Below are 13,823 nucleotides of genomic sequence, written 5' to 3' on the forward strand. Positions count from 1 at the left end.
GGCACTTATATAAATATATTGAATATAACATGAATTTATCATGAATAACATGAGATAATTATAAAATGTATTTACATCTTTGTTTGGAGCTTTGAAATCATAAAAAAGATGAGTTATGCATTAAATGAAATAAACAATGTTCGTAGCTTTGAAATCGTAAAAAAAAATGTTATGCATAAATAAATAAAAGAGAGGTATATGAATGAAAAGAAAAAGAAATGGCGCCAAGCAAGAGAGATACAGTGAATGAAATGAAAAAAATGAAGAGTTACACGAGGTACCAAGAGTGAAAAGTTGAAATCATAAATATGTGAATTATCCAACATGTAACTAGCTAGATTAAATATAACATAAAGACGTATCGATTTGTCGACTTGCATGCCATCATTCTAAAATGTATCTTCTTTTTTGCTAGTAGCTATAAAATCATGATGATTCAATATGATTTCTGAGTAATCAAACACAATAACTAAGTTATACACAACATGAAGTTACACACATCTATCATGACTTGCAAGTAGCATGCTGCAGTTCATTTCAATTTTTCTCTCTGCAGGCACTGCCACACAACTCAAGGGTATTTTAGTTCGGAAATAATTCATTGAACTTAAAACCACACAAGTTCTATCAGTCGGGTGTTGGGTCGAATGAACACTCCCAAGCTACAACAAAGACCAAGAAACCAGTTCAATATATAAAAAATAAGCAAAGAGCTAGATGTCTTGGAAGTAATATTTGCAAAATTTTCAGTCAGAAACAGCAAAATGCTCTGTGCAAAAGATAACAAATTGAATGTGGTCAATCATCCTACAAAAGAAACTACATTTCTAACAGTGAATTTACAAAGTACAGAGACAAATGTTTCAACAATGTAATCCCCTACTTGTGAGGTATTCTGGAGTGTACAGCATACTCCGGGGAGAATAACGCACCAGAAGGGAAAACCCCATCCACAGTCGGAAGCAACAGCTGCAAGTCACAATATTAAGACTCTGCATTGGGCTGCTGTTGCTTTCTCATTGGAAGTTAGCACCTTTTTACTTACTTCCCTTGAATGCTGAAAGAGAAAAGAATGATCTTGATGCTGAAAAACAAAACACCAAAAACATCAAGGAGAGAAGGACATATACATCGCTAGAAGTTTAATCTTCAAAAATACTGGAATTTAGACAGAACTTATAACATAAACAGAAGAAAACCTTTTGTTGTACTTGCTGGAGCTGAAAGCCGGCTTGCTTGCAGTTTCTGAGCAGCAATTCTGCCAATACTTGTTTGAGCTGCAAGTATCCGGTCTATGTAAGGTTTATCGACAATAGAATTATGAAACAGATCTCAAATGCAAGCAATAAACTTACACACAACTAAAACAGTCTACTAGAATAGAAAAAATAAAATGTTTGCTGTGAAGTACAAGGAAATACCGGATAGCTCATAGTCTTCCAAAGACATCTTTGGTTGTCCAGAATGCTTGGCATGAAGTGTAGCCTTTCTCAATAGATTGTCAGAACTGCTTTTGGTGAGAAGTTTAGAATCCTCTGGATCCTCCTCACCTTCTGAGAAGACAGATGGGCTTGAAACACCAGTTGAATTTGAATCAGTCTTACTCTTACGAGCAAACTTTAGAAGCCGCTTCAATCCTTTCGGCACATCCTTCTGATATACCATGGTAGGAGGATTCTCAGCGTTACCCCAGTCAATAACATCTTCACTGCTTTCTTCAAGCAACATTTGAGACAGAGAATGACGAACTCGTGGACTTGAGATTTTTAATGTTGTACCATCAGTCAGAGATTCATTGGGACCAAAACCATCATTACATGGAAGGGCTTGATCCTCCTGCTCCTCTATTACCACCCAGGCGCGAGGAGAAATGTTAGATTCCTCTTCAACCTCTCTTTTCAGTGCAGACTCTTCCATCCTTCCAAAATCATCTTCATTATCTGGTGTAACCTTATTGCAGCTATCCCTATCTTCATATTTTTGAGGGCTGTCTAACTTAATTACGGAGTTTTCATCTTCATGGATCTTTAACTCCTCAAGACCCTTGTCCTGCAGTTGATTAAGAGGACTAGAAGCAACAGAGGCAATTTCATTCTCCTCAGCTTGAACAAATTCCGTAGATTCCCTCAAAGATTTTTCAGGCTGAGATGAAACTTTGGCCTTTATGACTGGACTATGACCAGATGCAGTACCAGACCCCTTACGAAGAAAAGGCTTTGCCTCCTTTGATTCCAGAGGCACCACACTACTTTTCTTGGCTACCCTGTTGAGTCCAGGTTTAGCAGAGGATGCAGAATCTCCAGGGGTAGGCTGAACTCTGGCTTTTGAAGGTTTGCTAGCTTTTGTCAAAGTCTGCTGTTTCTTATCATTCCCATTTGTAACATTCTTTCTGATATTACTCGGGGGTGTTTTAACAGATTTTGCATGGGGTTGTATCTTCTCACCCTTTTGGCTTGTCGGAGGAACTGCTTTTGTTGGCTGTGATCTTCTACAGGTAGGTGTAGTAGTACCTGCAGAATTTGTTGTAGAAGGAGTTTTAGTAGTTGATGTCCCTGCAACTCTTGGTGACGGCAAAGACGGCCATGATTTCCGTGTTGCTGGAAGTTGCGATGCTTTTGATGAAGCTTTCTTTGCAACAGAAGGTTTGGGAGTTCCATCCTTGGTATTTGTGGATTCAGGGGATTTCTTGACTGTTCTCTGGGTTCTCTTAATATTTGTTTTTTTACTAACATTATTTGCATTTCCTGTGACAATTTCAGCTTTTTTTTCATCAAGAATTTGTTGCATTGCTTTCAATTGTTTATCCGTCTCTGCTCTATTCCTAGCAGCTTCACCACGAAGCTTCTCATCCCTCTTCTCTTTGTAATGATCATAGTAACCACCTCGACGCTCGGCGGGACGGCTCTGGTTTTTTCCATTACTTGCTGCCAAGTTCCGATATTTGCTAGGCTTGGTTTCCATCATTTTTGTAAGCAATTGGTCTAGCTCTGCTTCCTTTTGTCGAGTCCATTCAACTGAGGCATTTAACTTTTCATCCATTTCTTCATGTTCGTTAGGGAAAGATCCCTCTGTTGTAACATTTGGACTATATGCTTTTTCTTCAGGTAAGTTTTGTTTGAAATCAGCAGCCGCCGCCTCGGTGTCCTGGCTTACAGGAGGAGGATATGAATCGGGTTTCTTTTCCAAAATCGTCTCATTTTCTTGACTTTCCAATAAATTGATAGCCTCGGAAACTGGATCATCAGAAGCAACATCAACAGAGCCTTTATAGTTTTCACACACACCTGAACTCCATCTTCTCAAAACCCCTTTATTAGCACCAACTGACGCACTTAATAATGACTTCGTCCTTTGATAATCAACAGCTTGCCCTTTCTGTTTGCTCTCAAAGAGACTGATTGCATCTTGCACACTCATTCTACAGGCATTCTTCTCACCCTTTTTAGAGGTTTGCTCAGAATCTTCTTCATCACTACCGCTAGCAGCATCATCTTTATGAGAGATAGACCTTTCTCTGGCAGGAAAGTAATTTAGACTCTTAATCGTTATAGCAGTGGATCTTCGTGACCCAGACCGCCCGATTTGGACTCTTCGCATTGGAGATGCAGACCTTCTCGGAGATGCAGATCTTATGAGAGTACGACTTCTTTCCACTGATGGTTGTTCCTCCTCACTTGAACAAGCAGATTCTTCACTTCCTGATGAGTTTTGCCTCTCTATCTGTGCAGCTTTTGCAGGGGAAGCACTATACTTCACTGGTGTATCCAACTTTGATGGTCTAGATGTTTGAGAATCGCCCCCTTCTGAACCAACCTTGTCATTTGTGACATCAACTTTTGAAAGCAACAACTCTTTACCCGGAAAAGCAATAGCCCTGTTCTCCTCGCTCACAGCAATAAACTTCTGCAGACAGTTCCTGAAACAGACAACACATGATCATAATGCAGTCATTAGCCTGCTAAAAATGATTAAAGGCATTAGATCCTCCAGGCAACTAGTTCTCCCATGACTAACCTTAATTCAACAGCCCCCAAATAGTAAGAGAACTTTTCAATGTTAATAATATTTTCAAAAGAGCATGTAGTGCCAGCAGCTTGGTTTAAAGTAGCAGCTAATTCCCCTTTCAAAGCAGTCAACCTCAAATCTATTGCCCTCAGCAATTCATTCCTGTTCACCATTAGATTATTTGGAGATGGTAGATTAATTTCTGAAATTTAGAATTGTAAGAGGCATAGGGACATACTTGGAAGCATTCGATGAAGGGTTATCATCTTCCTGGAGTGGTATTAAAGTCATGTTATCTTTCAATGTGTATATGGAATAAAAGTACAAAACTTCTGAAAAAGACATAAATAAATAATATTCCAGGAACAGAGATGGATAATTTACTTGCTGCAATGATGACACTGCACCACTTGAGTAATCGCATTCTGCTAGAAGAAAGAAAAACAATATCAGTTGTTATTTTTTTCCTTTTTCTTCTGATTGATACTCCACAAGAGAGAGACAGTTGCAGCAGCAACCATAATCTAGGCTACATTGTTCAGCAAGAACAGTAAGACTAACCTGCTTCCCCGCTCCCAATACGATCCTGAGGACCCTAAAGGAATAATAAACTCTTAATATGCTGCTCGTTACAGGTTCTAGACATTAATTGAAGGGTCAGAATAATTATACAGAAAGATAAAAATCACCTTTGAATATAAAGAAACATGAAATTTCCGAGCTTCTTCAAGCTGAGATATTTCATTTACCATGGCCTTGGCCATATCAATTATAGGTGATGAGCTGATAATACGAAGAAACCTGGAAATACAGGGAATGGAGTAAGTGGATACGGAGGTTCAGAAAAATGTTTAAGGAACAGTTTGAAGTAAATGATGACTGAGTGACTGCTAAAAAAAGTAAATGATGACTTGAGTATACCTGATCAATGTGGATTTTGTAAACCATTTAGCATCACTAAGATTCCCTAGAGGTCTAAATCTGAAATTGGCATCTGAACCCTTTGAGTGCAAAGATTTGATTTTGGGAGAATGAAGTATCAACTGCTCCAGAAGTCCAGAGGCCGCTGTTACTAACTTGTTGCCATAGCAGATATGTGCCTCGTACCTGCACCAACATATATTAAAATAGGAAAAACTATTATCAGGAGAACCGTGATCCACGTTAGAATTAAAAGCCTGTTGGGATTCACTAATTTTAAGTGTTTCCAAGCATTTTTGTACTGTTTGGATAGAATAAAAAAAGTGCCTTTGAACACTTGATTTTAAGCCAAAGTAAGTAAAAAAGAAAACATAAGCCTACTATTATTGAGAGCTCCAGAGACTAGGCCAAAATCTCATAAGAGCAACTACTCTCCACTTCTCACATCTCATATAGGTGAATTCTAAAGTGTATACTATTTTAAATACACTATCCTTAAAGACTATGAATTCATTAAGAGTTAATAACTCGTCCCTCGTAATTAGCAGTAACTAAAGCATTCTGTGTTAGTGTGCAATGTCAAGATTGACTTTTTATTACTCATATGAACCTATTCCATGGGATCTCCAATAACATAAGTTGCGTTACTATCTTTATTGACAATCATATTGACCTTATCCCCATCTCTTTTGAAGTTTGAAGAATTATTTCTTCCCACAATTTGTTTAGTGAATCGGCTAAATTCATCTTTGATTTCACATAATCCATGGTAATTATTTCATCCTGCTTAACAACATCATGTTTCAATTTCATGTGTTCACTCGGACTCTAATAAGATTTATTCTTCACAATAGCAATTGCGGCTTGACCATCACAGTGCATACACACAAGAGGCAGCACATCATTTTTTGAAGGGATATTCACTAAGAAATTACACAGCTACTCAAATCTTAACTCCAGAGCTACAAGGTCTAACTCCATAGTCAATCTAGTAATAATTGTTTGATTAGCTAATTTTCATGATACTGTACCATCACCTAAGGTGAACCATAACCACTAGTGGATTTTGTATAATCTGAATCAGAGATCCAAATCCAATTTGCACCACAATATCCTTCTAATGTAGAAGGAAAACTATACAAGATGTCATAATTCATGGTTCCTCTCAAATATTTCACCCCTCTACGTAATGCAGATCCATGCTCTTTATTGGGACTACATCTACACACAACATAAAATATATCACGCCCAGTAAAATTCATTAAATGAAGCAAACTCCTAATAAAGAGCAATTGGGTCACTATTATTCTTTTTCAATTGAGAGTTATCCATCGTAAGGAGTGACCACATGAATCACCTCAAAACATTCAACCTTCTTAAGAAGTCTTCTCACAATGTTGTTGTGACAACATTATCCATTTTCACTCCTAATAACTTTTAACTTCTAATATCATAATTACTTCACCCAGATCTTTCATATCAAGATTAATAGACAAAAACAGTTTGACAATTTACATAATTTGAACTTGTACCAAATATGAGCATGTTATAAACATATAAGCATATTATCACTGTATGCTACTTTAGTTCATTTTATCGGTCTAAGTTTGGTTTATAGTCCAAAAAGCAGCAAACATATTACACTTGATCAAGCAAATCCAGCACGTTAAACGCTTCTTCCTGTAAGTTCTTGCGAAATATGTGGCATATTGTAGGCAAAATATTTATTTCAAAATGTATTTGAGAAACCAAACATAAGTGTATTTGAGAGGTTAAAATCTCAACGCTAACGAAAGCAACGTGGCAGCAAAAGAATTAGCCAAGAAAATTCTTACAATTGTCAACGCCTCTCATCACTTGTCAAATGGTGGCAATGGAATGCCTATAAATAGGCATGAGTATTTACAGAAAAATAGATCCCAATACAAGCTACAAAAGTATGTCGATTGCCCTAAATGTTGGACTTCAAAAGTAACCAACAACAACCCCAACTGGTCTATTACCCTTCTACACTAGGTACAAACTAAAATTTGTTTTCAAGTTATTTTGGTATACTGAAGAAATATATGTCAAACATTTCATAAACCCTCTTAAAGACACCATAACGAACTCCCCGTTTCAAGAAGGAAGAAACAAAATGTAAGGCAACAAAAAACTGAAAATGATACAGCCAATTGAAATTTAAACAAAAGTCTGACCTGTTCTGGCTTGGAAAAATCTGAAATTCAACATAGTCCATCAAGACATCAGCATCCATTCCATCCTCCATCTTTAAAGGCTAAGCCTGGTGAAAGGAAACTGGTTAAAGATCTCAATGTAAGAATGACATGATTACTCATCACTCTCAATCGTTTTAGCAGTAGCAGTAAAACATGAAAATAATCAAATCTCAACTATCCATAGATCAATAAGCTGAAATTAAACAAAAGCAACAAAAGAGCACAAAAAAAAAAACCCAACATTTACACAAAAAAGAAACAATCTTGGATTTAGAAAAGTACCACTGACCCAGAAATGCTTAGTCCAAGAATGTCAAGTTTCAAACTTGGATTAACTAAAATCTACCTGGGTTTCTGCAGAAGAGTAAAATGCAGGTGGAAATAGAGCACACCCTTCAAAGTTGCAGAAAAAAAAAAAGCAAAAAGTTGTTGCCTTGTTAGTGAAGATCTCAAATGGGGGTTCGATTCAAGAACATAAAAAGATTTAGACTTTGATAAAAGTTGTGGTCACAGCCCCAGTTGGAGTGTTTAGAGAAAAAAGCAAAGAAAGAAGAGAACTTTGAGTGCAAGGAAGAAGATAAAAAGAAGGGAGCAAAAAACAACTTACAGAGAGAGAGAGAAGGGTGGGTGTGAGAGTGGGGATGAAAAAGTGGTGATTGTGTTTTGCTTAATACTTGGGGTGGTAACTATGATATATGATGTGTTTATTATTGCACCCAACGCTAATTATGAAATTTAAAATAAAAAATAGTTTCACTTTTTAAGTGAAAAATTATTATTTCTTTTTTAGCTATTGAATATTATTTCAAGTTATTTCTGACTTTTTGTAAGTAATCTAAAATAAAAACAAGAGAATAAAGTTTTTTGTTGATAAAATATTGTTTGAAGTTGTTCTTGACTTTTTGTAAGTAATCTAAAAGTAAAAATTATTTAAAATTTTATGATTAAAACAAAATTTTTTTTTACAAAGATTAAAATGTATTTTTTCGAGTTTAAAAAATTCCAATGGCCAAAATTATATTGTCTACATCTCAATTTATGTATGATAAGTCACGTAATTTTAAAAAATAAGAATAATTTTTGTCATGTTTATCCAATTGTCCTTTACTAAAGTTATTTTGTGGGTTATTTTTAATTGACGTTTCTTCAAAATAAAAGTATTAATACACCTCAATAAAACGATATCGTCAAATAGTAATCAACTAACTAATAAAGATATTGTATAAATTGGGACGGAGAGGCTAAATTATTTTCTTTTCAATGTCGGAACGATGTAAAGAGTGTACGACTTTTTTTTTCATCTATGAATTCAAATTCAAATTAAGTTGGTGGTCCTCTCTTCATAAAATAGCAAAAATGGGTCCCTTATTATTTGAGCTAAAGTCAAGGGGATCATTTAAATATTTAAAGTGACAATAGATTAATTCTAATTAATTATTTAATAACTTTTGATTGAAAATTATAATATGAACTGCAAATGTTTTTTTTTTTTAGAAGAACTCATACTTGGAGTTTGTTTTTATTTATTTATATTACTCTTAATATCTTCTGTTTTAGAGTGATTCGTTTGAGGTATATTTTTTGCTACTCTCTCCATTCCAATGATGCGATATTATTTGACAAGATACTAAGTTTAAAAATGAAATTAAAACTTTAGAAATTTATAATCTAAAAAAATTATAAATATTTACATGACTATAAATCATCTTAATAAGAATAAAATGCAGAGTTTAAAGTTAAGTTATTACAAAATATTAAAATATATTATTTTTTACGATGATTTGTAAAAAAAATATCACATAAACTTGAAATCATAAAGGTACGTTTTATCCATTTCTGGTGTATAATCAATAATGCAATATTTTGGGGTTTTGGTTTGTAAAATTTGATGGAAGGTGTTTTTGGTTTAAAATATTCTTCAAATCAATATATATTAGTGAGTTTGTTAAATATTTAGTAAATTTATAAAATCAAAATTGCTTAGAAATATATTCTGGGGACATTTTGAACCATTTCCTATATCTAAGGGACTTCTGTTGTCATTTTCTTGTCCTCTCTCTTGTCAAAATTACTACAAATCTCTATGAAACGTTACTATTCTTATGTTCTTTTCTTTATGAAAATTGTTCTCAAATATTCCATCAGTTTAGACCACAAAAATTACAAAATACTCTGGAATATTTTTTACATATTTTCAGTTTAAAATTATAAAATTCAAATAATTCCTTTCCTTTCTCAAGTTTTATATCAAGTCAAAATCAAGCAATCAAATTGAAATAGATGAGTAATAATTGCTAGAAAAAACCCTATAGGTAATTTTGGCAAATAATTGAGGAGAGGAAGTCAAACTAGCTTGAGTCATGTGCATAATCTGCATTATGAAATGTGAACAGTACCTTCTCTATTATTTAAGTTCAAAAATGAATTTTGGAGTGCCCAACATAAGAAGAAGTGTAGGGTATTGCAAACTTGTAACTTCAATCTCTGTTCCGTTCGCTTTTACTTGTTCAAACTCTTAGTCACCGTTAAATTGTAAGAAAAAGTTAAAATCTTAGCTAATTGTGGTCGTATAAATCTTTTTTTTTTTATCTCTTTTTGGGATATTATGCTATATTACAATTTACAGGAACATAGTGTGTCATGTCAAACAATTGGAAATTGAAGAGAGGACTTTTAACATGATAGGGGAATAGGAATAATGGAAGTGATAGAGAGACAGCTGCATGGGAATGGTGGACCTATAGCTTGACTTGGAAGAAAAAAAACACATAAGGGCAAATGCCAAATACACAGACATCAGCCACTTCTTTTTAGTAAATCTTGAAGCAACAGTAATTCATACCATATTCAAATAACAATCAATCATGTGGCTTCTCCCCACTATATCTATCTCCTTTATTCTTGTCTCTATTCATCCCCAGTCCCCAATTTAAAATTTTGATTTATACATTTCCCTTCTATTAATTCAACAAGTCCAACTCCAGTATTACTCTAAACCGCCCTTTTCAACAGCGTAGATATCCATTTCCTTCCCGTTTTGCCCGCTCTTCTGTAACCATCTTGTTCTAGCAAGTAGAAGCTTATCTATGTAATACAAAACTGGAGTGCTAGTATTATACTAGGAGAACCCCTATTCACTTGTAAATTACAGGCTTAATCAGATAGATTGGCAATGAAATGTCTAATATAAATGCCATAAAGTAGTGAATATAGCAATGTTGCAAAAACCCTCTCCACTTGTAAATAACAGCCTTTACCAGATATAAAATGGCAATGTAGTATCTAATATAAAATCCATTAAGTAGTGGATATAGCATATATACCACATGCTGCAAGAACTATCTAAACTTGACATATATACCACATGCTGCAAGAACTATCTTGAATGACAGACTTTTTTACTCTAGGAGAGCCCACAACATCTAAATATGGGTTTTAAGCGACATAGGATTCTTCTTCCTCAATTGGCAACTCTGGATATTCTACCAACAGAGAAGAAGCTTGACCTGAAGTTGATTAAAGAAATTATAAATCTTGAAACATAAATCGTTTCCCTTCTATCTTGAAACCAAAAGAACAGTTGAAACCAAACTCTAAAGCATAACTTAGCAAACCTCATTGGCCACGATTTGGACAGGGAAGCTCCAGTTTAATAGTTCAAATTCGTTACCAAGTTACGGTAAACAAAAATCACACACAAATAAAGGGAGGAACACTCGATAACTAAAGAGAGAAGAATCATTCACTTAAGGAAACAACAAGCAGTGTCACTTAGACATAACACTGTGCTCTCAACCATTTAAAGCATTAGAATGGCTGAATTAAATGAGACTTACTGGTTAACTAGCTCTGACTACAACTCAGTAGACAGCCCTAAGTTACAAAAGTACTAGCAGTACACTAGAAATCATCTAGAATACCTCATCTAACAGGGTAATCACCCAAGCAACCACATTACAAACCAACGGTACAGTTTAAAGTAAATAGAGATGACACAACTCAAATCATTCCTTTGGGTACAAGACTAAAAAACACCATACTAAGTGATACAATGTTACCTGAGGCATTCCTCCATCAGTAACAATCTTAGACATCAGGGGAGCAGGATAATTAGTCAGTTAGACCACACATGGACCAGTCCAAGTCTGTTCCCAGTATAGATCTCATTGCGCTCTTCGTCATAGAAAAGGGCAGTAATATCTTCTAGGGCTTCTGCCACCGTGCTCCTAATTCTGGAATCTTGGACCCGCTTATTTGAGTTGTAACTTTTTTTACCAGGCACACTGCTACTAGCATTACAATCATCAGTGGCCTTGCCGCTGGTTGCTTTTATTTTAGCAAGGCATTTACCAGACAGAATATTGCTGATATTGATAGATCCCGCTGCCAAACCACAATACTCATACTCAGAAATACATTAAAAAAATATACAGCAAAAAATAAACAATGAGATAAACATCAAAACTGCAAATAATTCCACTAGTTCAGCCCTCCAGGTATTACTCCCTGGCTCTATGCATATTAAAATATGTTGAGGCAATCTGTAATACAGAACATGTGTAGCACGTTGATCATATTTATCATGACATACAGCCAAGTATAGAGTAGGTCCAAAAAAATTGATCTCCTTTGTAAAAATGTTCCAAGTTTTTTGTTCTTCCAACAAATTTTAAAACAAATATTACTATTAAGTTATTTCAAATAGTACATGCTTCCAACAGACGTCTTTATTTTTTCACATTTCCGTCAATAAGTAAGACTCTTGTGTACCATACCAAACAAACCACAACAATAATGCGTCAACTCCAAGCTAGCGGAGTCGGCTATATGAATCCCTAACTAAACATACCAATACATTTAGACTGGTATCTATCCAACATTTGAAGAGGTTGATGATAAAAACAACTTTAATTAAAACAAGGATAACGTAAACAATAATGATGATGCTAACAAGTAAAAATAACAACAGCAGCGGCAGTAGTGTACTAATAATAATATCATTCAAAGAGTTAAATCTTAAACAGCATGGAAGTCAACCCTCACTTAAAATGGATTTACACAAGTAGTGCTGTTTCAAATCATCAAGTAAGAGTTGAGGAATTTCCAAAATCCAACATACCATTTCCTTCAGATAAGGGATCATCAGAATCAGCTTTGCAGTATGAAATAATTAGGTCCTGATCACTAGTTATGTAAATGTTGTTAGTATTGCAATCAGGATGCCATAAAAGGTGATCCTCAAATGAAGTAACAAGCTCCCCGCGGAAGTTCCAAACAGCAACTGTTCTGTTTCTGAATGTCAAGAACAACTGGTTCTCATACAGAAATATGAACGCTGAGGGGGTCATGAACTCAGTCCTGCTAACTTCTGTCAACTCAGAATTACGTACCTGCATCCAGTAGTTTATTAGATAAAATGATAAAGGAACACAATGAACTGTGGAACATAGATAGCTACTCACATCCAGAATCTGAAGATTCTCGTTCTCTTGCTTGACAAGAAGCTTTTCATTAAACTGTTCAATGAAATCAACCTTCTTATTTCGGTGAAGAAGATGGTTGAAAGATTTAAGAACAGTACCGTCCTCGATTGACAGAATCTTCAGAGGCACATGGCCACTAGCTTTGGTAAATATCAACAACATGATTCCCGGGCTGCTTAACAAGGGAGAAATCATTAAAAAATTATAAGACAAGACTTCCCAAGCCAAATCACTGCAAGGTTATGAAAAATATTTTTTTATACCACAATTAATCAGAATTTTATTCAGTGGAATGAACCCACACTACTTAATCATCCGTTCTTCACTTGGTCATAACAATTTAAACGTGAGATCTTGAAAGATTTATGTTATTCCCACAACTAAATAGAATCTTAAAAAGGCACTATCGCACAAACAAACAAAAGCTCTTATTAAACATATGGGGACACAGGAAAAACAGACATGGAGAATTAGAAGGGAGCAACAAACAAAATTGATGATATCATAAAAATGATTTAAAAATTGGTAGCGACTCAAGCAAACATGAAATTATACACAAATAATACTCCCTCCGTTCTGATTTGTTCGCTTCTTTTGGTTTGACACAGAGTTTAAGAAAATAAAGAAGACTTTTAAATCTTGTGGTCCTAAACTAAAGATAGGTAGAATGCACCAAATGTTCTTTAATCTTGTGTTCTTAAACGTGCCATGTGGAAAGTTGGAAATAAGGATTTGCCAAAAAAAGATGAATTCTTTTTTAAACGAATGTAAAGAGAAGGAAGAAAACAAATTGAAACAGAGGGAAGTAGGTCTTCAGACCATTCACGAAAAAAGCTAATTTGGAACTAGCTAAAGCATTTATATGGTAGCTTATCAGGGATCAAGTAATAATTGCAATAGCTTATTCACCGGGAATGACACCCGAAGAAGCAAGACTACAATGTAGACAAATTTCCACAACAATTACTCAAGCAACAAATCAAGTATTTCTATCCAGTCATGCAAAAAGTAATGAGTTTACCTTATTTTAATCTCTTGAACATTTTTGTCCGATATTGAATATAACATTGTGTAATTCTTCAGGTCAAACACCTTGTATATGCTGATGAAAGTGAAAAGAGTTCCGTAAGTACAAAAACAACTTCACATGAATAAAAAACACCAGATTATTTTTCTGGGGTGGGTGGGTGGGATC

At 34.9% G+C, this 13,823-nt stretch overlaps 2 protein-coding genes across 12 annotated transcripts in view; both read right to left on the minus strand.

Moving 5' to 3' along the window:
• Positions 1-718: 718 nt before the first annotated feature.
• On the minus strand, positions 719-7,823 carry LOC107014665. 11 transcript variants are annotated; one of them, XM_027915527.1, is made up of 12 exons: positions 7,753-7,792; positions 7,492-7,538; positions 7,125-7,210; positions 4,927-5,112; positions 4,695-4,806; positions 4,567-4,600; positions 4,390-4,433; positions 4,244-4,275; positions 4,015-4,167; positions 1,422-3,916; positions 1,200-1,277; positions 719-1,084 (listed from the first exon to the last, which is right to left on the minus strand). In XM_027915527.1, the coding sequence occupies exons 3-12, from the start codon at positions 7,193-7,195 to the stop codon at positions 1,038-1,040; spliced, it is 3,252 nt and encodes a 1,083-aa protein (XP_027771328.1). In that variant the 5' UTR covers positions 7,196-7,210; positions 7,492-7,538; positions 7,753-7,792; the 3' UTR covers positions 719-1,037. The 11 variants fall into 11 exon arrangements, with proteins under 11 accessions (XP_027771328.1, XP_015070163.1, XP_015070166.1 ...); XM_015214677.2 differs by lacking the exon at positions 7,492-7,538 and having other exon boundaries at positions 7,753-7,823; XM_015214680.2 differs by having other exon boundaries at positions 4,390-4,430; positions 4,567-4,591; positions 7,492-7,809.
• Positions 7,824-10,846: 3,023 nt separating this feature from the next.
• LOC107014908 overlaps positions 10,847-13,823 on the minus strand; it is a 7,086-nt gene continuing 4,109 nt past the window's right edge. The window contains exons 5-8 of the mRNA XM_015215028.2: positions 13,650-13,730; positions 12,608-12,800; positions 12,265-12,535; positions 10,847-11,528 (exon numbers count right to left, since the gene is read on the minus strand). Coding sequence (XP_015070514.1) covers positions 11,260-11,528; positions 12,265-12,535; positions 12,608-12,800; positions 13,650-13,730 — 814 coding nt within the window. The 3' untranslated portion in view covers positions 10,847-11,259. The remainder of the gene's footprint in view (positions 11,529-12,264; positions 12,536-12,607; positions 12,801-13,649; positions 13,731-13,823) is intronic.

Source organism: Solanum pennellii, chromosome 3, assembly GCF_001406875.1.
Source record: "Solanum pennellii chromosome 3, SPENNV200".
Classification (NCBI taxonomy): domain Eukaryota; kingdom Viridiplantae; phylum Streptophyta; class Magnoliopsida; order Solanales; family Solanaceae; genus Solanum; species Solanum pennellii.

Excerpts from the sequence above, each read along its gene's own strand:
- LOC107014665 (XM_015214677.2), bottom strand. The coding sequence starts at position 7,195 with ATGGAGGATGGAATGGATGCTGATGTCTTGATGGACTATGTTGAATTT. Across the intron at positions 5,113-7,124 it reads ATTTTTCCAAGCCAGAACAG|GTACGAGGCACATATCTGCT; the intron begins GTCAGACTTTTG and ends ATGTTGGTGCAG. Across the intron at positions 4,601-4,694 it reads ATGTTTCTTTATATTCAAAG|GGTCCTCAGGATCGTATTGG; the intron begins GTGATTTTTATC and ends TTATTCCTTTAG.